We start from the raw sequence: 25967 nt of genomic DNA, 5'->3' as shown, positions 1-25967 counted from the left end.
AGCTGATGACATCACCGTTTTCATCATTTTCCTGTTTAACACTGAAGCTGCTTTGTAAAAAGCGCTATATAAATAAAGTTGACTTGACTAAAGATCCAGTGATCCATGGATATTGACATGCAGCCAGGAATCGTGTTTTCCTGACATTTATATGAGCCTGATTTCGATACATAAATATTTATCACTGTCAGTCACCACAATTTCGAGAGTGAATCCTTCATGTATATGCAGATGCACCTATGTATTGAAACATGTATGTGGCCGCTTGTCAAGAACGGAAAACAAAAGTTATATACAAATTCTGATTATAGGCCCAGGGTGGGAAATTAACTTTTTATGCCCGATTTTACCAGCCACTTATATTTTTTAAATTCAAATTCATAAAAGAAAGTGTGGGGTGAATTCGGGTTGATTGGGAAATTTTTCCCCCAGTCATTTCAATGGCAAAAACTGTCAGAATCATTTGATTCTGTAAACTATTGACTTTGTAAATTCTGTAAATAATAGTTGCTTTAGTTTTTCCGTAACTCTATATCCATTATTAGCAGTTTATTGCAGATTTATTTGAATGAAAAACTACTCCTTACAATTACAAATGTTCTGAAATAAATGGCTACTTTTCTTGACATAAAAGCTTACAGAAGCTACATTTTTGAGAGTATCATCCTCAAATTTGAATCAAAACATGATCAGACATTCAGTATATATTTAGGTTATTTTCAGTTCCTTAACATTACAGCCTCATACATTTTTCCCACTTACATGTATATTTTACCTTGTTTTACGCAGTCCCTATACTACTTTGAGTTATGACTCTTGGGTAACATTTCAAGTGTCTAGTTTTATTTTATGAATATAAAATATTCATAGAAAATTAAGATTTATGAATATAGACCATAGGGTTTAAGAGCTGCAGACATTTTTATTTGGGTATGCCGTTTTCAGAAAATTCTCAAAAATAGGGGCAGGTTAAGAGGTTAAAATTAAGATACAATCTATACAAAACGAAATTCACTTTAAAGAAAGGCTTTCTACAAAAAAAAAACTTAATGAAGTGGTCAAAATCATTTCTGACCCCATGTCTTTGACATATTGCATCTTTGCACTTTTAATAATCAATATAGCCTGGATGAAATTTAAAAATAGCATTATAATATTTAAACATAAATTTGAAACAAATACATTGTTTAATGGCTACAACAGATATAGTAGGCTACAGTACAGATACATTTCATGTCTGAGCGGGATTTGAGCTAATGTTTCAATGTTTAATGTATATATATAAAAAAAAATAATAATTAATTAGGCCTATACAATGGCGGGTACTTTTTCAAAGTGGCGGGTGACTTTGCCTTGTATACCAGCCACAGTGGCGGGTGGATTGAAAAACATTTTTATTGGTTACTACTTAAAACAATCCGTGTTTTAAGTGTTATATACAATCCGTATATATATATTTGTATTGCCTAGACAGTGCACAAAGAGCTCTTCCTTTATAATCATTCAAATATGCCACTCATTCAATGAACGCGATCTCAAAGTTCCGTTATATTAGTCAGTAGGGCTGGGTATTGACAAATTTCACAATTCAATTCGATTTCAATTCACAAGCTTGCAGTTTGATTCGATTTCAATTCAATATCGATTATTTTGGATATATCAGGTACAATACCTGGCAAATTCTCAAGGAAAACAATGCTGTAAACTATGGGAGTCATTTGGTAGTACATTAGCCTACTATAATGTTGAAGGTAAACATTAACTGATTTGTATATAAACTTAAATTACACTCAATTATGTTTTTTTTTTAAATAATAAAAGTTATAATATACATTTTTTAATTACATAATCATATTTCTACTCCAATTCGTTTTTTGCATTAACATTTAAATGGTGGCTGTCATAAAAACTTGCCAGATTTATTCAAACATGCATTAAATATTGAAAAACATTAAAAATTATAATGAATATGTAATATGGTGCATATATTTAGCAAACTGCTTCTGTTTAGAGTACATTTTTCTAGCTCACTAACAAGTTTATGGACACTGGATATGGTTTTTCTGAGGTAAATGTGACATAACATTACATTGTTTACAAGCTGTTTTACTGATGTCTTTCCATTTGAAACACTGATTGAGCGTTCCATGTCACATGATACGGATTTCGGTAAGATGTACTCTATCTTTTAACACTTTCAGATGCTCATTCATGTTTATTTCGTGCTGTAACTGGTATTAAGGCAGAAGAGAAGATCAATTCGTGTGCCACTTCTGAGGCTTCAAAACCCTATGGGTGACGTAACGGACACTACGTCCATTTTTTTTTACAGTCTATAGCTGTGTCCCAAAGTGAAGGGCGCGCACTTCGAAGGCCACATTTGAAGTGCGATTGCGTCATAGCGGCACTACAAAGGGTGTCCCAATATGAAGGCTGCACCCTCTGAAGGCCGCATTTGAAGGGTGATTGCGTCACAGCGGCACTACGAAGGCTGTCCCAATGTGAAAGCTGCACCTCTGAAGTAGGGATGGGCAACAGTGGTCGAGTAATCGATTACTCGAACGTGACAGCGATCATCGATCATGAGAACGATGATCGCCCTGAAAAAAAAATATTTGTCTTTTTTATTGGTTACTGCGTCGTTTTGCGCGGTACCGGAGGTCTGTTAGCGTTATAAAGCACGCCTCCAGACCGGCGAAATAAAGTGAAACAGGCGCGCACTGCAGTGATGTCTGGAATCACTGTGATCATTGAATGGTTAGTGCAAGATGTTGATATATGGTGCGTTTGGTTGAGTTTATTAACCAGCTAGCAAGCTCTGCAGGGTGGTGTTATTTCACAGTTTCAGCTCAAAGGCAATGCTCGATATTACTGACTTGGTTATTTGAGACAGTCATTTTATAAAGATGTTTCTTTTTCAAAGACATTTATGCATCATAATCTAGCAGTTATTTTTTGTTTTATATGTTCATGTTTTCATATACCTGTTTTCATGTCACGTTTGTCTTTGTCAACAACCTTTTTCATAACAGTTTTCATTATCTCAAATGACGGACAAGCCCCGCCCCCTGCACATGCCGCGCCCCCGAGTAATCGAGTACTCGTTTTTGAAACCTATCGATGATCGAAATGAGAAATTGACAAAAATGCCCATCCCTACTCTGAAGGCCACATTTGAAGTGCGATTGCGTCACAGCAGCGCGACGAAGGCTGCCGCAAGTCGAAAGCGACTTCAAAATGCGCCTTCCGTTTCTCAGGCAAAGGAAGGGTACAGCAGATGGAACCTTCCCACAACTTTGCAGCCAACCCCATCCCAGAATTCATAGCACACTGGTGACTACAGGATTTGACTGGTCCGCATTCCCGCGGCACTCGATCAGATTTCTTGCGGCGCGGGATAGGGCTGTAACGATTTGACCAAAAATAAAAACCTCGATTAATTGAACATTTGACCTCGATTACGATTAAGGAACGATTATTTTGCTCTTCTTCTTTTTTTGCCGTCATAAGGTTGAGTAAGTTAACTGATAAGGTTTGTACTGTAAATATTTTCTACTATTAAAAGGTGGATTTTTTTTTTTCTAATGAAAGTGCATTTCTTTGTGATTTTAAAATACTTGAAGGAAACGGTTCACTTTCAGCAGTTATTGTCTAAGGAGCAGATTTCTGTTTGTTGTTAATCAGATACAGATAAATTAACACAGTAGGCCTACATTACATTTATCTGAATCAATGCATCAATGAGAGAGTGATTGTGTGTGAATTACTCATACCGTCTCTATTCATTATTAAGCTGTGGTTTGTACTTACTGCAAAGGTATTAAAATATATGCCTATAACGGTTGAGTTTCTGAACTACTTTAGTGACTTTACTTTAGTCACAGGACAGCTTGACACTGCGTTTCTGTGCTCCTCTGCGCGCGATCTTCACGTGATGTGCGAGCTTCTGTCTGAGTGTTCGTTTGTCACAATATATCAGGCATTAGTTCAACATAATACACATCTGATGGTCGAAACTCGCTTTAACGTTCAGACTGGCAGGGCTTAAACCACATACAAACGACAAGCTGAGGACGCAGGTGAAAGATCTGCCTTCAGGGACACGGCTCTGTGTCACAGAAAGAAGCTGAGCACTGAACGGAGAAGTTTTCCGTATTGTTGTTTTTGAATAGTGCACAATCGCTTTAAATGTTGAAACTGGCAAGCCTTTAAACGCATACTTGACAAACTTTATGGAGCACGAAAGTGAAAGCTGCTTCGGGGCTTGCGCGCGCCGTGTGTGTGTCAGCGCGTAGGCTATAAGAACAGCTATTAACTGACCTGTATAAACTGTGTAAACATGCAGTTACTATAGTGATTCTGGGCATCTATAAACACAGATAACCGCTCCTGCTTCTCTCTGTGTACCTGCAAACTGCACTTGATGTGACTGACGGGGCGGAGTCACGTGAAAACCGAAATAACCGACATGGGAAAAATACGTCGGTTAGAGGTTCTGAATGTCGGTTTCGGTTATTTTTTGATTAATCGTACAGCCCTAGTGCGGGATTACATTTCCCAGTGAAAGACGGTAGCTGTCGGCAAGTCTAGCCTGGATACTATTGAACACAACAGCGCAACCGCTTGAACTTGAAGTAAACAAAACGTTTAGTGCATTCGCACAGTCCCCAGTTCCCTGCGCTGAGCAACCTGGCAAAATAAACTTTAATTTCCCAATTTTAACTTGCATATATGTTATTTATTTCTCAACCATTCCCCAAGAAGAGGAATCAGTCCATTTTCTCACTTTTCGCTCTTTTTTTCCTTAAATCTTTCTTTTTTCTGCACTTTCTTTAAATACAAATTAGATCTGCGCTGGGCTGTTTTTTTCGTCCCATTCCCGCAATAGGATCTATACCGGACCTCTCCCTCCCGCTCACGCTTCAAATTTACTCCGTGCTCACCCGCTATAAATTATTTTATTCCCGACCAGTGATGGGAATAACGGCGTTATAGATAAACGGCGTTACTAACGGAATGATTTTTTTCAGTAACGAGTAATGAAACAAATGACTTTCTCCGGTTACAATGCCGTTAGTGTTACTGAGAAAAAAAATGTGGCGCTACTATAATTGAGCTCACTTAAGCGGTTTTCATCCGAACGGACCTGCAACGTGCGTGTGTGTGTGTGTGTGTGTGTGCGTGTGCGTGTGGGTGGTGGGTGGGGTGGTACACATCACTGACGATGATTGGTGGGTGGGAGACAAGGTTGAGGTTGATAGGTTGAGTTTACACCTATCTATGGTTCACACACACACACACACACGCATATGCACAGTCAGCGATGGCAAGTCCAACGACTTCAAAGGTAGCTTTCGCAAACTGGAAGTATAAGCGCTTCTTTTCCCTCGTTGAGGTGAAAGGTAAGAATGTTTATGTAACGTGCAACTTATGCCCAGGAAGAGTTTATCCACGTCGGTGGCAAGTAATTCTAATCTAATGAAGCACCTCACATCACAGGCCGCCACAAAATTAGTGGCTAAAAACCCAGGTGATAACGTGAGCTCCACTACCAAAGGAGTAGTATAGTACTGATAATATTTACACTATAATAGGCCAACTGATAATATTTACAATAATGTATTGAATTTGATTGGTGTCTCACATTGTCCCACAGCAACATTACAATAGTGTACATTAATGTACAATGTTTTATAATAGTAATTTATTCTATTTAGTGTCCAATTCATTCAACATATCTAATATTGGGGGCATCCAAGTTATTTGACATATTTGAACATTTGAAAAAAAAAAAATTACGCAGTAGTTACTTTACCTGGTAATTAGTTACTTTTATAATGATGTAACTCAGTTACTATTTGTAAGAAGAAACTAGTAACTATAACTAATTACTTTTTTAAAGTAACGTGCCCAACACTGTTCCCGACCGATCCCTCTAAATTTAGATTTCGTTTCCAGAATCTCTCTTTTAAATTTCCCCTACAAAAAGAGACTGGGAAAAAAAAAATTAATAGGCTATGTTGGCCATGCAATCATTTATTTCATTTTCTTATCATAGCCTACTGTCAACACCGTAGCTAAAAAGTGTCACAGACAAAAATAGGCCAGATCAAATGCGACATCTGTCACTCAAAACTATAAGTCAAAATGCAAATAAACGAAAACGGCTGACTTTACTGCAAAATAAAGTATTTTATATGAATGAATGAATGAATGAATGAATGAATGAATGAATGAATGAATGAATGTCGCTCACTGACGACGGTCCATTACCGAAAGTCTCCTCCAAAGGCTGAATGTAAAGTCGTGGCCGGGATACACAGAACAATTTCTCTATATTATTATTATTATTATTATTATTATTAGCCTGTTATTTTTTATGCAAGTTATTTGTAAATTAAACAAAGTAATTGCTGTCTATGGTTCATTTTCGTTAACTTGAAATGTGTAGGCTAAATAAGAGAAGTGGTTGTTCTGTACATTGTTTATTTTGTAATGCAAGTTATAATTTGTACATTAAACAAATTCATGTTCATATGTTCATACATATATTTTATTGTCATTATTTAAAATGTGTAAATGAAAATAAATTGGTCTATACATTACTTAAAGTACTTTTTACAACTATTCATAGGCCTACAATATTCTAAAGTTTAACATCTGAAACAAAAGAAATTTAAATGAAAAGTAGAAGAAAACATTTCTACACTTTCATTGAGCTGAGCGGGAGACGCTGGTGGTGGAGCTGGACCGGGATGGTAATGCACAACAGAGACCTAGAGGTCTGTGCCAGCGGGACAACCTCTTCATCTGGGATGAGTGCATATTTCCACTGTCCGCATTTGCGGGGCTGAATCGGTCAACGGCAGGCATATCGTAAAAAGTAGCTACAATGCATCGGAGAATGGAGTTGAATAAAAATAAATACTTAAATAAAGACTTGGACGTAAATATATAAATGTTTAAATATATTGTAACAGTTACATTTAAATAATAAATTAACAATAGTTGCAACTTAACAATTAAATATTTAACCATATATGCTACCGATTTACGTGCTTATGGTCAGGTCTCCCATCGTTGCAAGCTTTGAAGCATGTCAAAATCCAATAAAACTCATAAAAAGCACACACAAAAAAAACTTTTCTGCTCCATTTCTCTTTGTAAAATCTCCTCGCGAATGTCCGCTGTCAGTTGTCACACACCTGCTATAGCCCATTCAACGACTGTCGGTTCAGTGTTACCAAGTCTGGAATTGGGCTGCATTTACTGTTGATGTGGGTTGTTTTGTTTGTAGCCTATAGTCCACAGGTTTAAGTTGTCTTTACTTTAGCAATATTTCTACTGGGTGCCCCCCGCGTTTTGGCCTATTTTGGCCGTGATTCCGCTACTTTTGATTAGCAATTGGAGGGGTTTTGTTGTGCAGACATGGCAACCCTGTCCCTTGGTTCGCCCTTCATGCACTTCATGAGGCTGACTCCAGCTCCTTTTTCGCCAGCTACTTATTCGCCAAACTATCCGTTCAACCTTAAAAATTAATGGTTGTTAACCCCGCCCCTCATTGCTTTTGGCCTGTTTTTTTTTAAAGGAACAGTAGTTACAGACATAGGAGGTTGTGAATTGGGCAGCATTTTTTTTATTAAACAGTAAAAATATATGCTCCTGTTAAATGTTGTTTAATAAAGGTGTATGCTATGTGGCAAATGTATCTGTACTTTTGTATTTAATCTTTATTTCTTACTAAATGTCTTGTCTTTTTTTAAATATGGAGAAACATTATGTCTGAAACTGAGATTTAATAGTATGTCATAATGCTATGTACTACATTCTAACAGGGTGTGTGTGTGTGTGTGTGTGTATTAGGGATGCCACAATTCTCAATATAATATTGAACCGTTCGGTACGGCATTCACGGTTCAATACGCGCTTGTGAATTGCGTTTTTTTCGGTTTTGCATTTAATTAATTATTTTTCTACAAATTCTATAATTTCCCTCATCCCAATACTGAACAACGCGACATACATTTGCATCACACGTTAGTGGTAGAGTTATACTCACGGGACACTATAGTTATTCACAATCACCAAAGTTCATTATTTGCATGCGTTTTAAAGCCTTGCCGGCTCATTCGCGTGCGCGGTTTTAACATGTAAAATAAAGAAAGTATTGCCAAAAAAAAAGTATTTTTTCTCTTTAACCTCTTGCTGTTCCTGTCGCCTAAGAATAGAATAACAAAAAATGTATGTGACAAGCCATCAGAAACGAACCGAAAAACCGTAATTCAAAACCGTAATTCAGAGAGGTGGAAGCTCCCTCGCGTCGTACAACACAACGAACGCAATCAAACATTTAAAAAGCAGACAAGACTAGGATGACATTTACGAGATAATCAGGGCTTGACATTGACAATCGCCATCTGCGTGTATTTCGGCTGTGTCACGCTCACACCAGCCACTTTGAACTTATTATGGTTTTCTCAAAAGCCATCTGTTATAATCACGTTGCGCATTATAACCAATCACACGTGTTTATATTGAGTTTATGAATATAATAATCAGAGGCGTTCAGATTAACGTAGTTTTGTTCAGAGCGCGCGCGGCTCACTCTCGCTGAAATCTACACTCAAAGCAGAGATGAACGTGCGATGCACGCATGAGATTAATTCATCATACAGTGATTGACAGTTTTTGTTATATTTCAGCACCGAAAAATAGTTTCAAGCAGAACCAGAGCGCATCTGATATGAGTCATAGCTGATAGAACACTGATGAGAATATTGCTTGAGAATTTATTTACAGATATAATAGAGATTTATGCATTATGCGTTGCCATTGACGACGGCCATTATAAGGAAGGAAATCCCACAGAATCTAGCTTAAAAATGTGCTTAGAGCTGCTTGATTTATTTTTTGTTTGTTGATTTTCAAATATAAATTGATAACCGTGATAATTTGGGTCACTATTATGTTCATATCATACTTGCCTGTTGAGTGGAGTTTATGTCAGCATCATATAAAATCAACAATAATGATAATAATAATATTAAAGCAAACACAGCTCTGGAATCGGAATAGTATCGGCCGATATCCAAATTCAGATCAGGATCGGATCGGAAGTGAAAAAATGTGGATCGGTGCATCCCTAGACTGAATCGTTCTAAACGGTTCGCGTCTCCAGTCAGCGCTGATCCATAATTTACTAAAGTTACTAACTTTCTGACATGAGTGACAGCCCTTCCGACTAGAAATAGACTAATAACCTGAAGTATATGCTGTAACTAAAACAGTTCACTGAACTGAGATTGACAGAACCGATGTGAAGTGAACTCCGGTCCATCCATCTCTCTGGCAGCAGCTCGTGCCTGCTCGTGCCTCGTAGACCTAGTTAAACCACGCCCCCTCCGCTCATATCAAATGCAAAGATGTCAGCCAATCACAACAGTGGGCGTTTTTACTGAAGTCTCACAGACACGCCTCTTGTAACAGGGCCTTCAGCCACAGGGCAAACAGCAGTATAGAAAAAATGCCTTTTATTTCTAAATTATGACATTTTATGATGTAAAAATCATACTAACAATATAAGTACACCTCAGGAAACATTATAAAATAATAGAAAAATGCCATGCGACCTTTAAAAACCGAGGTATATATTGAACAGTGGACTAACTGTATTGTTGCATCCCTTGTGTGTGTGTGTGTGTGTGTGTGTGTGTGTGTGTGTGTGTGTGTGTGTGTGTGTGTGTGTGTGTGTGTGTGTGTGTGTGTGTGTGTGTGTGTGTGTGTGTGTGTGTGTGTGTGTGTGTGTGTGTGTGTGTGTGTATATATATATATATACACACATATACATACACACACATGCACCTCCATGCAACTATATGAGCCGACAAAGCATAATGGGGTGTCATTAATTTATTATTTCACAAGTTCTCAAAAAAAAAAACAACGTAGAGGTATAGATAAGTGTATTCTCTAAAGGAAATCTGCATTACAACATTTTTGATGTGTAATTGTTGAAATATGATCCCCAGAACATGCACCTCCATGAAACTATATGAGCCGACAAAGCATAATGGGGGTGTCATTACTTAATTATAATACAAGTTCTCAAAAAAAACAACAACGTAGAGGTATAGATAAGTGTATTATCTAGAGAAATTCTGCATTACAACATTTTTTGATGTGTAATTGTTGAAATATGATCCCCAGAACTAGGGTTGTCGTCCATCGTGATGGCTGACTGACATCCCGATGAAGTGCCACCATCGTGATGCCACGCCCCCCATTGCGAGTCTTGTTGTGAGTGCGAAGCACACTCAATCCTTTTCTATAGTTAAAAACTTTGCAGGGATTGCCCTGAAAATTAAATTGAGAATATAACTAATGCATATATTCTATTTTAAATACTGTAGTCTATGCCAGATATAGCCTACATTTTGAAATAATAAACGAGGCTCAAACATCCATTTCAAGCATGCGTTTCTTTCAGCGCTTCCGTCAGTGAAACAACACACCACAGCCTGTTAAATATTTAAACAATTATCAGTAAATAATGGTAACCTAAAGAATATAAGAAAAATAAATATTTAAAAAAAATAATTTCCCCTCAATGATGCGTCCCCTCCGCTCTGCGCGAGATGAAACACGAGCTGGATAGACACCTTCTCAAATATCTTCGTCTTCATGTTCTCATGATCTTGCAAAGCCACACTTGTTGAAAAAGGTCTGAAGAGCGAATTTTATCTTCCACAGGGTAAAGACATTTAAGCTATGTTAATTATTCACTGCCAGAGAAAACGAAAGTAAAATGGCCTGTGTGTGAAATGCGCTATTCAAATAAACTTGACGCGCCTTACCAAGTCTAATAACAAGCACAAACTGTGTTAAATAAAATTAAGTAAAAAGGTAGCCTATTCGTCCTACAATGTTTTTCTACTTTCCCACAGTAAAGGACGTGAATGGGTGTAATAGACTTAATTATAAACAAACGAAAGGAAGAAACGTTTATAATTCCCTGCGAAATGGGTGCGACGCGAGTGAAGATTTGAGAAAAGAAACGAGATGTCCATGTGGGATAAAATGGACTAACGTTAGGCCTATTGTTAAAATTCACGGAAATCGCAAAACAGAATAAAAAAGCTGACAAATCTTAAATTGGGCTCAGCCTACCTCTCTCATTCGGCATGAATCCATTCATGGCTGCGAATTTATTTCCTTTGTAAACAAAGCTTTGTGCTTCACTCTGTATTATTCACGTAAAACAGCATTACCATACAAAACACTGACGAAAGTATAGTTTGGAAGTAGAAAATGGTACTCTTCTTAAGTGGAAGGAAGCTACTTTTTTCCCCTCACGTGCAACCTAGCGCGGATGAGTCCTTATTTGGGTTAGAAAAATAACGAAATTATATAGTTAATAAGTAGAAAATAGTATTTATGAAAAGAGATGGTAAAATAGATAGTAAATTATTTATTTGTATTAATAAAAAAAACGACGATATCATCGTCCTTCACGATGTTTTACTGTAAACATCGTCAACTGCCAATTTAGGAGACATCGCCCAACCCTACCCAGAACATGCACCTCCATGCAACTATATGAGCCGACAAAGCATAATGGGGGTGTCATTATTTAATTATTTCACAAGTTCTCAAAAAAACAACAACGTAGAGGTATAGATAAGTGTATTCTCTAAAGGAATTCTGCATTACAACATTTACTGATGTGTAATTTTTGAAATATGATCTCCAGAACATGCACCTCCATGCAACTATGAGCCGACAAAGCATAATGGGGGTGTCATTATTTAATTATTTCACAAGTTCTCAAAAAAACAACAATGTAGAGGTATAGATAAGTGTCTTATCTAAAGGAATTCTGCATTACAATATTTTCTGATGTGTAATTTTTGAAATATGATCCCCAGAACATGCACCTCCATGCAACCATGAGCCGACAAAGCATAATGGGGGTGTCATTAATTTATTCAGGGCTCCAGAGTGCGACTAAATGGTCGCATTTTGCGACTAAAATTTGAGACTGAATTTTTCATCCAGTCGCACATGTGCGACCAGTAAATTTGCCTGCTGTCGGTACTGGAGAAATTAAGAAAATACACTTACTAATTATACTTGATAGACGTTATGTCTGGCAAATTCTATCTTTGCCAGCCGTTTCTATACGAGATAATATTAAACCATTTGTCCGTGATGCATTTTTGCTAGGGATGCACCGATATGAACATTTTGGCCGATACCGATAACCGATAATTCTTAATATTTGAAAGCCGATAACCGATATATTGGCCGATAAATCTAAATACAAATTTTAATAAACTCTGAGAGCCTGATTACAAAAACAAAAGGCTCACCATTAAAAGCCATGTCCCAAACACTTCAACATAAATCAAACCTATACACTACAGTAGCCTATTTGAACCAGTGTGAGATTCCTTACCTTTTCAAATTAATTTTACACTCCTATGGCCAAAATTTTTTTTTTAACACTTTACAATAAGGTTAATTTTTGTTAGTATTAGTTAACCAACAATGAATTAACAATACTTCAACAGGATTTATTAATTTTAGTTCATGTTAATCTCAACATATTCAGACCCAAAGTTGTGTCTTTTAACATTAGGTATGAACTGTGAATGGACTGTTACAAAACACAAACATTTTATTACTAAAAGAAACAAAGGTTATTGCTCTGTTTGTTCATGATAGTTAATGCATTAATAAAATGAGACCTTATTTGTAAAATGTTACCAAAAATTATATTGTCTAAAAAATAAAAATAATATACCTAAATAATGCAAACAAGTAATTGAACAGCATTACTTAGGCTGCATAATAAAGAATCAGAATGCAAGTGCATGAAATAACCTCCGCACAGACGATAAAGAAATGGTTTTAATCAAACCATATTGTTGATGGAAATGATACGAGAACAATAAAAGTGCTAATTATAAAAAATAATGTTTTGTGTTTTTGAAAAAAAAAATATGTTTAATATTACAGTAATAGTAAACATCTGTAATATTAGTCTAGTCTATTAGGAATAATGTTGCTGTTTGAGAGCGCGCTGAAGCTGGAGAGAATGAAAGAACAACCATAAACTGAAGCGCTTAGAAGTTTAATTAACAACTAAACGCATCATATATGAGAACAATCAGATATTTATGCAAAATATAATATTACAACTTATATTAGCACAAAATCACGCATAGGTTAAGGGTTATAACTCCTGTGGATGCTCTTCCCCTGTTTGAGAGCGTGCTGAAACTGAAGATGATCACCGGTACAGTGAAGCACTGCGGGTTATTGACTTAACCAAACACATCCTATATGACTTTAATCAGATGTTTATACTACAAAAACGTAATATTACGACTTGCATATGCTTAAAATGATGCGAATGCACAAGCGAACTTGACTGTGCTGGTCAGAATGCGTTGTTGACGCTTCCCACAACAGCGCGCTGAAAAACAACTAAACCCAGAGAATTCACTACGTTTTATAACAGAAATATTCTCATTGCAGTGTTATGTATAGGACAGTCCCAGTAGTTATTAATGCTGTGCATTTCTGTTTGAAATGCGCGTGCCGGTACAATGAAGTGCTTTACTGCATCGTTAATTAACTCAACCAAATGCATCCTATATGGGATTATATACACAAAATAATAAATATAATATTACAACTTACAATGGCACAAAAGGCTGTGAATGCACAAGCGAACTTGACTGTGCTCGTCATGAGTGTAACTCCGTGGGCGCGCTCTTCCCTCAACAAACGCGCTGAAACACAACGCTCTTTTACAGCCTATTCTATTCTCATTATCATTTTATGTAGATTATAGAAGACTTGCGCTGCACATGTTGCACATAACTGTATTTTCCTTTTCGAAGTGATTCCAAACATATTTAGAGCAATTCAAACCCATCATGGTGGACAGCGCGTCCGTCTCAGCTGAAGGAAATAATACATTATCTATCGGCTTGATTATATCGGTCAAATTTTCTTATTGGACCGATAACGATAACATCAAAAATAATCATTTATCGGCCGATAACGATATGTTGCCGATATATCGTGCATCCCTAATTTTTGCCATTCGCAATCCTGAAGAGAGAGAGTGCGAGCGAGCTCACGTGGAGCTACAGCGAACACAACACCACAGTCAGCTTAAAGGGGGGGTGAAATGCTGTTTCATGCATACTGATCTTTTTGCACTGCTAAAGACTTGGATTCCCATGCTAAACATGGACACAGTTTCAAAAGCTAAGGTGGACGTTTGATGGGAGTATTTCTTTGCCAAAATTAGTACTTCCTGTTAGTCATAAGTTTCGGAAAGTTTTTTTCGATCATGGGTCCGCTTGACGTCAACAGGGCGGAATTTCCTTGTATGGGCCATACGGACAATTCTACCGGTCCCAACGTTGGAACCGCAGGTTTGACTGCTTCAAATGTCTGTTTTTGCCTATGCCCATCAAGTAGCCCAAACATGATCACGTATTGATCAATGGAGCATGCGATGTGTGTACATTTGTTTAGCTGGCCACTATATGTGTATGTTTGTGTATTGTAAAAGCACTCCAAACAACAATACACAAAGAGTGGGGAAATATGTTGAACTAAATAAGCGCGCTTCTTCATTCAAATGCGCTACTATTCCATGTCTTTCTATGTAAACACTAGCCTGACGCGCAAAACCAGTCCGCTTACTACAAATCATGTCTACACAAACCACGCGTAAACACACACACACACATTGTAACACTCGCGCTTGACATGGTGTTCTAAATAACACAAGCCACTAAACATATTATATAGTTAGTGTAACTTCTACCACATAGTCGACGTCCTGCTCTAGTCGTTTTTGCTGCTGCTCCTGTTCAACTTCAGCCTCTGGGTCTGATTCCGGATCATAGATTTATGGCTGTATCTGATTAGAAGCCATTTTTTTATGTTGAATAAAGTTTTTCCCCACTTTTAGGGATGACGCAGCTTTCAGACGCACTCAACACAGTAACAGCGGCGCGCGCTCGACATTCTTTAGCTCCGCCCACACGATACGCCCCCAGCCGCACGGCTTTTTTCGGAAAGACTCGGAACAGCGCATCATTCTTTTATAATTATAATAAAAATAAAGACTTTTCGGAGATATGCAGGATGCAATGCTACTCTATAGGTACTCAAGATTGACATGAGACTGACTGAAACAGTGCCCCCCCCCCCCCCCCCCCTTTAATGAGTGACGATGGCCAAGAACTAAAAAGTTTAGTCTGCTTAAACTTTAGGTATGTGCTGTGATATTAATCTAATTTTATTTTCGATTTTGGCTTCCAAGAATTAAAAAAAGATGGTATGAGGCAGGGCCGTGCAGAGAGTTCTTCAGAGGCAGGGGCTCAAATGTAAAAAAGGGGCAATATGTACATATATATATCCTTATGCTCATCAAGCCTGCATTTATTTAATCAAAAATACAGAAAAAACAGTAGCCTAATATTGTGAAATTTTATTACATTATGTTCTTTTTTTTTTTAGAAACTTGTGAAATAATAAATTAATGGCACCCCCATTATGCTTTGTCGGCTCATATAGTTGCATGGAGGTGCATGTTCTGGGGATCATATTTCAAAAATTACACATCAGAAAATGTTGTAATGCAGAATTCCTTTAGATAATACACTTTTCTATACCTCTACATTGTTGTTGTTTTTTGAGAACTTGTGAAATAATTAAAAAATGACAACCACAGTATGCTTTGTATATAAATACACACACACACACACACACACACACACACACACACACACACATCCTGTTAGAATGTAGTAGATATGATTATGACATACTATTTAAAATTGCCACATAGCGTATACCATTATTAAAGGGTTAGTTCACCCAAAAATGAAAATTCTGTCATTAATTACTCACCCTCATGTCGTTGGACACCCGTAAGACCTCCGTTCATATTCGGAACACAAATGAAGATATTTTAGTTGAAAGCTGATGGCTGAGAAAGGCCTCCATTGGCATTCAGTACATTAACACTTCCAAGATCAATGAAAGGCACTTAAAACGTTGTTACAAAGTCCATCTCACCACAGTGGCTCTACAATAATTTAACGATGCGACGACAATAGTTTTTGTGCGCAAAAAAAAAAATTCAAAATAACACCTTTATCCAACTTGTTCTCGACTTCCGTGTGTGCCTCCACGACGCATGCGCGAGAATATGACGTAGCGCCGGCGTTCGGGAATCCATGAAATACACACTTAAGCCCCATTTTGAGCACTACGCCGAGACCTAAAGCACGATCAATGTAGAATCCAACACGCGCGTCTTCCTCTGCTCGTAAACAAATCGCTTCTGGGTCATATGTCCGAACGCCGGATCTGCGTCATATTCTCGCGCATACGTCGTGGAGGCATACATGGAAGTCGAGAACAAGTTGGATAAAGGTGTTATTTTGATTTTTTTTTGCGCACAAAAACTATTGTCGTCGCATCGTTAAATTATTGTAGAGCCACTGTGGTGAGATGGACTTTGTAACGACGTTTTAAGTGCCTTTCATGGATCTTGGAAGTGTCAATGTACTGAATGCCAATGGAGGCCTGTCTGAAGCCTTTCTCAGCCATCAGCTTTCAACTAAAATATCTTCATTTGTGTTCCGAATATGAACGGAGGTCTTACGAGTGTCCACCGACATGAGGGTGAGTAATGACAGAATTTTAATTTTTGGGTGAACTAACCCTTTAAACAACACTTAACAGGAGCATATATTTTTACTGTTTAATGAAAATGCTGCCCAATTCACAACCTCATATGTCTGTAACTACTGTTCCTTTAAAAAAAAACAAAGCCAAAAGCAATGAGGGGCGGGGTTAACAACCGTTACACTTTTTTTAAGGTGGAACGGAGTTAGGCGAATGAGAAGCTGGCGAAAAAGGAGCTGGAATCAGCCTCGTATGCACTTCGAAGCAGTAGGACTAAAATCTTTGCGTGGCAGGGGGAGCTGCCACAAAAACCTGCCAGTGCTGAAGGCAGCCGTCACAAAACCCGTCACTGTTCAAGGCAGCTCCTCTAAAACCTGCCAGTGCTGGAGGCAGCTGCCAATCCAGTAGATGCGTGTGAACGAGGACAACGCTGTTCTTTTTTTCACAATATGTAATTCCGCCGTTTTTACACAAACTACAGTACGCGAGAGACACTACGGTACGCACAATGGGTCAATATTCACCACTTACCAAACGCTTTTCGCCTGCCTCAAGATCTCTCACTGTTTGAAAGCTGCCAGACACACAGACTGAAGCACGAAAGCAACAGACAGTGCTATCATGTTCTTATTTTACTTATTTGCGACCTTACCATGTATTTTAATCCACTCATTTGTCTGTAATGGAGCGCGCGTCCCGTCACCTAAGCGTCCGCCAGTTTAACGTCACGCCTGCCTCGAGATCAACAGGCAGTGCAGTCATGACCTTATTTACCACTTTAATTCATATTTTATTCCGTTATTTGTGTTTGTATGGAACGCGCGTCCTAAGCGTCGCGGCAGCCACAACGTAGCGTCTTACCTGCCTCAAGATCTCTCGGTGTTTTACAGCTGCTTAGACCCAGATTGATACAGGAGATCAACAGACAGTGCAGTCATGACCTTATTTACCACTTTGATTCATATTTTATTCCGTTATTTGTGTTTGTATGGAACGCGCGTCCTAAGCGTCGCGCCTGCCACAACGTAGCGTCTCACCTGCCTCAAAATCTCTCGGTGTTTTACAGCTGCTTAGACCCAGATTGATACAGGAGAGCAACAGACAGTGCAATCTGTAAAACACCGAGAGATCTTGAGGCAGGCGCGACGCTAAATTGAGGCAGGCGCGACGCTTAGGACGCGCGTTCTATACAAACACAAATAACGGAATAAAATATGAATTAAAGTGGTAAATAAGGTCATGACTGCACTGCCTGTTGATCTCCTGTATCAATGGGTCTAAGCAGCTGTAAAACACCGAGAGATCTTGAGGCAGGTAAGACGCTGTGGCTGCCGCGACGCTTAGGACGCGCGTTCCACACAAACACAAATAAAGGAATAAAATATGAATCAAAGTGGTAAATAAGGTCATGACTGCACTGCCTGTTGATCTCGAGGCAGGCGTGACGTTAAACTGGCGGACGCTTAGGTGACGGGACGCGCGCTCCATTACAGACAAATGAGTGGATTAAAATACATGGTAAGGTCGCAAATAAGTAAAATAAGAACATGATAGCACTGTCTGTTGCTTTCGTGCTTCAGTCTGTGTGTCTGGCAGCTTTAAAACAGTGAGAGATCTTGAGGCAGGCGAAAAGCGTTTGGTAAGTGGTGAATATTGACCCATTGTGCGTACCATAGTGTCTCTCGCGTACTGTAGTTTGTGTAAAAACGGCGGAATTACATATTGTGAAAAAAAAGAACAGCGTTGTCCTCGTTCACACGCATCTACCGGATTGGCAGCTGCCTCCAGCACTGGCAGGTTTTAGAGGAGCTGCCTTGAACAGTGACGGGTTTTGTGACGGCTGCCTTCAGCACTGGCAGGTTTTTGTGGCAGCTCCCCCTGCCACGCAAAGATTTTACCCCCTCTCCTTCGAAGGCGTGGCCTGGCCTTCGAAGTGCTTACCCTTCACTTTGGGACACAGCTAAAGACACGTGGGTTTTAATCATGCATCCCCTCAACCTCTCACTTGCGTAATAAAGTCATGAAGACTACTGATATGCACTTGACACTTTTATCCATTACATCAGCGGGGGTTTTTTCCAGACAGTAAATATTCTGCCAGATGAGTTTATGTTTAATTGGAGTTACAAATAACAGTTCTGAACTTTTAATTGTACATAACTCAGTCATTCGAGGAAGACTAAAAACTAAATAATTTAACCAGTAGCCTTGACCAGAACAAGTCAAGTCAACTTTATTTATATAGCGCTTTTAACAATGTAGATTGTTTCAAAGTAGCTTTACGGTGTTAAACAGGAAAATAATGCAGCATAATTTTATTCAGCTGTATAGCCATTCTGGAAAAAAACGCTGATGAATATTCAGAACAGATCATACAAACATTGCAGCTGCGAACACTGAATATTTTCATAAATCACAAGCCCATGGGTAAATACAAGTGAATATTAAAGTATGTTCCAGCATGAAGGAATGAGATTGCTTCGGTTTTACTGTATTTAGAGAGCGTCATACTCGTGAGATCCTCTTACCTCTCCCTGTCCCCCCCACGAGCCGTTATAAACACCGTCATTGTCCTCATTAAGGCCTAACTCTTTCAACCAGCTGTACTTTGGTTGGTTAATGAGCAGTGTGGACATGTTCGCTGCTGCTGGTCGGAAACTCAGCGAGAGTTTACTCCTCAGAATGAAGAGCCGCGCAAGTCTCAGCGTCAGCACGCGCTGCATCATGAACTGAAGAGTACCAGCTGAACGCAACGCTCATGCGCGCCCTCGATCACATGTGTACGGCACTTCTGATTGGTCAGGTCGCAACTCACCCCCTTCAGCTTCTTCTTCTTCTGATTAATGGCGGATCATATCTTTTCGACAAATATCGCCACCTACTGGACTACTACACAGGAGTGTGTAAAAAGGACGTTGGTAACTGACACATTAAATCATAAAATCATAAAATAATATCAAAACCATCTCCACCCCCCCCCCCAAGGAAAAAATTATAAATAAATAAATTCAGAGCATATGCCATTACTTTTACCTATTAAGGATAAAGTGGAATTAAGGCCTGTGTGGCCCAACCTCAATCTGGTTATAATACCTTCTTAGTGCCTATTAAGACCCAATGAGGTGATTCTTTTCCCTTCAACACAGTTCTGGTGCCTATGATAGTGTCTGGCATTACTCTCTGACTCCCATTCATCTTGCCACCTTAGCATAATCTGTGATTTAATTAAAGCTTTAGCATCTCCTTTACCCAATGTAATCAATGTGAATTTCTACTTGGTCTAATAGGAGCTTTTTTAGCTAACTTATCAGCAATTCCATTGCCATCCATTCCATAATGGCCTGGAATCCAACAGAACCGCTAGTCCAAGGCTTATAAGATTTAAAAGAAGATGCTACCTCTATACCAAATCTTCATGTATTGCTTTATCTGTTATAAAACTTTGTAATACTGCCATAAAGTCAGTACATATAACTGATCTAAGAGGTTTAGTCTCTTCAACCCACCTAAGGGCAGTTATTATTGCAGTCATCTCTATTGAATATACTGATAAATGGTCACTCACTCCCATATCTTTTTTCAAATTCTGGAATATAAATACCAATACCACAATGACCTTTGGGTTCTTTAGAACCATCTGTAAATATTTTCAAATATCCATAATATGAAGTATTTAAATAACTTAGGCAGGCTTCAGTAAATCTTTGCTTAGTTTGATGCTCACTTTTGTCCGTTAATAAATCAATATTTACCTCTGGAACAGGAAGCAGCCATGGAGGAACACAACTTAAAGCTAATGCTGGGCCATACTTCAACTCTTTTAATCCATAATGATTCACTAAATTGTCAATATTCCAACCAAACCCACTGGACTTTTTAGAATATTCCCAACAATCACTAAGCACTGTCAGAGCTGGGTTGTTGAAACTTCCTTTTAACCTCACCCAATAAGTTAGTGACAATTTCTCATACCTTAAATTAATAGGGGTTTCCTTAGATTCAACTAATAAAGCACTTGTAGGAGTTGTTTTAAAAGCACCAAGGGCAATCCTCAAAGCCTTAAACTGCATTCTTTCAATTTTCTTGAGGGATGTCTTACATGCTGAGCTATATATCATACAGCCATAATCAATAGTTGATCTTATCAATGATTTATATATATTAATCAGAGACAGCCTATCAGCTCCCCAATTATGCCCGTGACCATTCTCATAAGGTTAATTACCTTTTTACACTTTGTTTCCATATATATTTAATGTGATATTTCCATGTAAGTTTGGCATCTAACCATATTCCTAGTTACTTAAATTTTTCCCTTCTTTCAAGTTGCTGATTATAAAGCATAATTTTATAAGTTTCAGGGACTTTTTTCCTAGTAAAATAAACAACCTGTGACTTTTAAATAGAAAATTTAAAACCCCAATCAATTCTCCACTGTTCAAGTACATGAATGTCCTTTTAATTCTTATCATTAACATATGAAATGTTACGTCCTCTTCTCCAAATGACAGCATCATCTGCATATAATAAATCTTCGTTACTATCTCCCAATTTTTCATATATATCATTAATCATTGTTGAACAAGATAGGACTGATAACACTCCCCTGAGGAATTCCATTTTCAACAATAAATCCATCAGACACTGCATCACCCACTTTGACCCTGATGGAACGTTGAGAGAGAAAGTCAAGTATGTAATTATAAATTTTCCCATTAATTCCCAATTTTCCTAATTTAATCAACAAACCTTCTTTCCACATAGTATCATAGGCTTTCTCAATATCCAGGAAAACTGCCGCCATTACTTCTTTCATTATTAAAGACTTTTCAATTTCATTGCATACTTTAACCATAGCATCAGTTGTTGATTTGCACCTCCTAAATCCAGTTTGATACCCTTTAAGTGGATTTATGTATTCTAGAAAATAATTAAAACGCCCAACTATAATTTTTTTCCATTAATTTTCCAAAATGTGAAGTGAGTGCAATAGGCCTATAATTTCCTGGGTCACTTGAGTCTTTACCTGGCTTAGAAAATGGAAGGATTCTTGCCCATTTCCACAAGCTAAATTACCTTCATTCCATACTTTGTTAAACAGCTTAAGAACTTTCTCCAATATATTATCAGGCAATTTTCTAAACATAGCATAACACAGGTTGTCCATCCCTGGTGCAGAGTATGCAGTATTACTCAATGCCCTTTTAAGTTCTGACATATAAATTTCAGAATCCATAATAGACATATTTGACTCTTTGATATTTAATATATTCCTATTTATTTTCAGTACCTCTTCTTTCCTTTTCTTATACCGCTCCTCCAGGGGGCTACCCTTATGTATGTCTGCAAAAGCTCTAGCAAGCATATTGGCTTTTTCCATATCTGAGATTGCATGGGTCCCATCTTTAACCCTTGTGTTATGTTGCGGGTCAATTTGGCCCGTTTTGATTTCTAAGTTGTCAGAAATATCAGTTAACCTATGTTTTTTTTTTCTTTAAATTTTGTGACTTTTTCTCATTTAGGGTCATGAACATGCATGCAAAGTTTCAACACGCTGATGTGTTTTGACATATACACACACATTTACTGTTACGTTCGTGATGTTCAAGGGTCAATTTGACCCGCATATTTTAATGTTCTAAGGCAATTGTAGAGACCCAAAATAATAACATTTCTTGGTTATATTTTGTTATTTTAGTGTTTTACTAACCTATGAAGCTAAAAAAATGAGCTTTTCCCCATTTTTTCAATACAGAAATATTTTTTGTATGCCACAAATGGTAAAAATTAGCTATAATTTATTTTTTCAATCTATCTGAAATACTCTCTAACCTACATTGTTTTTCTTGAAATTGTGTGACATTTTATCATTTAGGGGCATTAACATGCATGCAAAGTTTCAACATGATAATGCGTTGTGAAATGTGCATATCAAAATTGTATACACTCTTGCTGTTTGTGGGTCAATTTGACCCATATAGGACAGCTGTTCAAAAGCAACTGTACAGACACAAAATACAAAACACTTTGTTGTATCTCAGAGCTCTTTAACTATTAACAACTTCATGAAGCAGTGTTTTGAAATCGGCCATCACTGTATAAGTCGTAAAAGTAAAGTTTAAAACAAGTTATATATAGTGGAGCGGCTAAGTGATATAATCGTTCAGTTTATGATACAAGCGTGAAAATTGGCATGAGCAGTCTTCATGGGTCACTTGACAAAAAATTGTCCGAGCCACTTGAAATTTCAAGATGGCGGCCATTTTTCAAGATGGCCGACACCTTAGTGGAGCAGTTAAGTGATATAGTGGTTTATTTGGTGATACAAGCATGAAAATTGGCATGAGCAGTCTCTGATGGTCACTAGACAATAAGCCACCTTCAGCTACTTGAAATTTCAAGATGGCGGCCATTTTTCAAGATGGCCAACACCTTAGTGGAGCAATTAGGCTTAAGATATCATTTAGTTGGTGATACAAGCATGAAAATTGTCTTGAGCTGTCTCAAAGGGTCATTTGACAAGAAACCGCCCACAGCAACATAACATTTCAAGATACTGCCGCCCGCCATGTGGATCTTTAAATGATACATTTTCTCATAAAAATGTATTGGGTTCCTCAAAAGACTTGTCAAGAGAGGTAGTTTGACTGTGTTTTTTTTAACTCCTCACCCATGACCTGTCCAGTTTGGTAAAGCCTGTCAGGAGTTGCCTCCTACCGGCATAGCTCTCAGGGTTCATTGAGGTACACAAGCTCCCCTACCACAACAAGGTAATAGTCACAAGGGAGTTTTATTTTATTTTTTTTTATTTTTATAACTAACAGTTATTAAACATGTCAAATTAATACTGAGAGGTGGGGAAACAAAAATAAGATTAATAAATTAGCACAGTTGTGGTGCTGAACGGACAGTGCACCAAACAAAAAATTGAGGAATGACTAATACTGAATGTTAATAAGAACAGATCCAGAGGCAACAGCGACTCTGGCTGACACAGCCATGGAACCATGACAAACAGAAAGTATCTCAAACAATACTAAGGAACTAAATTTAAATAATATATAAATAATATTCTTATGAAATAATTGAACATTTCTTGCAATGGTGTCATAACCAGTACGATCGTGCTCTCTGTTGAATAAACTCGGATGAATGAGTTTTTCCTTGGTGTCCTGCTGACAAATGAAACATCTGTCCCAGTTAGTTTTCTCAACTGTTATGATGGCTTCTGCCACGACTGCAGCAAATGTATAGGCAGAGCCCGAGGGTTTATCCTTTTACCACCTTTTACCAAGCACTTGTATGAGGGGGGTGGAGATGGTTTTGATATTATTTTATGATTTTATGATTTAATGTGTCAGTTACCAACGTCCTTTTTACACACTCCTGTGTAGTAGTCCATACAAGTATGGGATACAACTAAGTTCATGCCTTACCCCTACACTTAGTCCGATCGTTCATCCAATGCCATTTATATCCCGTGCGATCTGTACACCATCCGGTTAACTAAAACCCCATTAACCTTGGCTCGGCTCTCCCGCGCTGGCACAATCTGTCAATTCAGGTGCGGCTATCTAACTGTTTTGGGGTAGTATTTTGATGCGTTAAAAGTTGTTCTTTAGAATAATCTAAAACATATAAAATAAAATGACACCAAATCGTCCTTAATGAAAAATAACCAATAGATTTCTATCGGAAAATTGATCTTTTGAGGATCCAGGGGTCGGCCATCTTGAAAATAGAAATTTCAAGTGGCTGAGAGTGTTTTCTTGTCAAGCAATCCTTAGAAACAGCTCAAGGCAATTTTCATGCTTGAATCACCAACTACATGATTTCTTAAGCCTAATTGCTCCACTAAGGTGGTGGCCATCTTGAAAAATGGCTCTAATTTCAAGTGGCTCGGACAATTTTCTTGTCAAGTGACCCATGGAGACTGCTTATGCCAATTTTCACGCTTGTATCATAAACTGAACGATTCTGCCAAACATAAGCACTTAGCCGCTCCACTAATAGAAGTTTATGAACATAAAAATATATAACATATATATATTTTTATATTTTATATAAAATATACATTTTACAAAACATGTTAAATTCTAAAATCTCAAGAAAATCAAAGCTAAATATCTGAAAAAAATTCTGTACCAAATTTTAGGTTGATATCTCAAAAAAAAAAAAAAAAGTTTTTGTGCGCAGTACCAACGTTTTCCACTAGATGACATGTAGACTCTTCGTTCCCTTTCAAGGGAACTCGCGCTGCGTCAGGCGCTGCGGGAACGCCCCTGCGTGATGCGTCATGAAGCACTCGTAAAATCAGTCCAATGGTGTGGCTGGACGTCGTAGGCGGGTGACGTCATAGACCAGGAAGCTATAAAGCAGCCCTGAACCAGACAGTCAGCTTCTGTGTCTTCACAAGCGCTCCATGTGAAATCGTTTGTCCTTGTATGAAAGAAAAGTGTGTGTGTCTCTTAAAAAATGGCGAATCAACAATTCAGACAGTGTGTTACTCCCTGCCCTTGTTTCATCACGGGTGGGGATACACACTTGCTCTGTGTAATGTGTTTGGGACCGGTGCATGCACAGTCAGCTCTCGAGGGGGCTGGCTGCGAGCATTGCGAAAAGTTATCAATGAGAACTCTCCGGTCCCGCCGTTCGCTCTTTGAGGAGGGCGCTTCGGCTCACGTTTCCCAGGGTGCAGGTCCCGCTGCTGCTGAGGCACAGCGAAGGCTTTCATCTTGGGGTTCGCAAATGGATCTGACGGCGGGGTTAGAGACGGGTGATCCCCTTTCTCTGCCTTTACCCGTCAGATCCGACGCTTCAGTTGCCGAGTTAGAAGCACGCTCTGCGGTTTCTTCTGCTCGCGCTGAAGCGCAGGTGCAGCAACACTCCAGTTCTGAGGAAGTGGATGTTGTAAGCCTGGATTATTTAGATGAGGTTTCGCCGCCTCAGTCACACGCTCAAGAGGAGCTTTTGGAGGTTGTGACTCGCGCTGTTGCCAGGTTGCAAATAGACTGGCCAGCCGAGACTCACGAAGCGCATCAGCCTAGTAAATTAGATGAACGCTTCCTTCCATCTAGATCACAACCTCCAAAGCGGGGCTTGCCTTTTTTTTCCTGATCTCCACACCGAGGTGTCGAAATCATGGAAAAAACCGGCATCATTCAGACCATTCAACCCCAATACAGCTGCTTATTCAAACATAGTGGGGTTGAAACAGCATGGTTACGCGGTGATGCCGCGGGTAG

General features: G+C 38.4%; 1 protein-coding gene across 2 annotated transcripts in view; it reads right to left on the bottom strand.

The window, feature by feature from the left end:
* Positions 1-19509, bottom strand: part of aldh7a1 (aldehyde dehydrogenase 7 family, member A1) — a 113825-nt gene extending 94316 nt beyond the window's left edge. The window contains exon 1 of one of the 2 annotated variants that reach the window (XM_079805379.1): positions 19251-19509. Coding sequence is in view for 1 of the 2 variants with exons in the window: in XM_079805378.1 (XP_079661504.1) it covers positions 19251-19448 (198 nt within the window). In the remaining variant the exon portion in view is untranslated. The remainder of the gene's footprint in view (positions 1-19250) is intronic. The other variant, XM_079805378.1, reaches the window with a different exon arrangement.
* Positions 19510-25967: the final 6458 nt, after the last annotated feature.

The sequence above is a fragment of the Gobio gobio genome (assembly GCF_949357685.1).
Source record: "Gobio gobio genome assembly, chromosome: 22".
Lineage (NCBI taxonomy): Eukaryota > Metazoa > Chordata > Actinopteri > Cypriniformes > Gobionidae > Gobio > Gobio gobio.
Note: the sequence above shows the minus strand (reverse complement) of the source record. Positions and strands in the feature narration are given on the sequence as shown.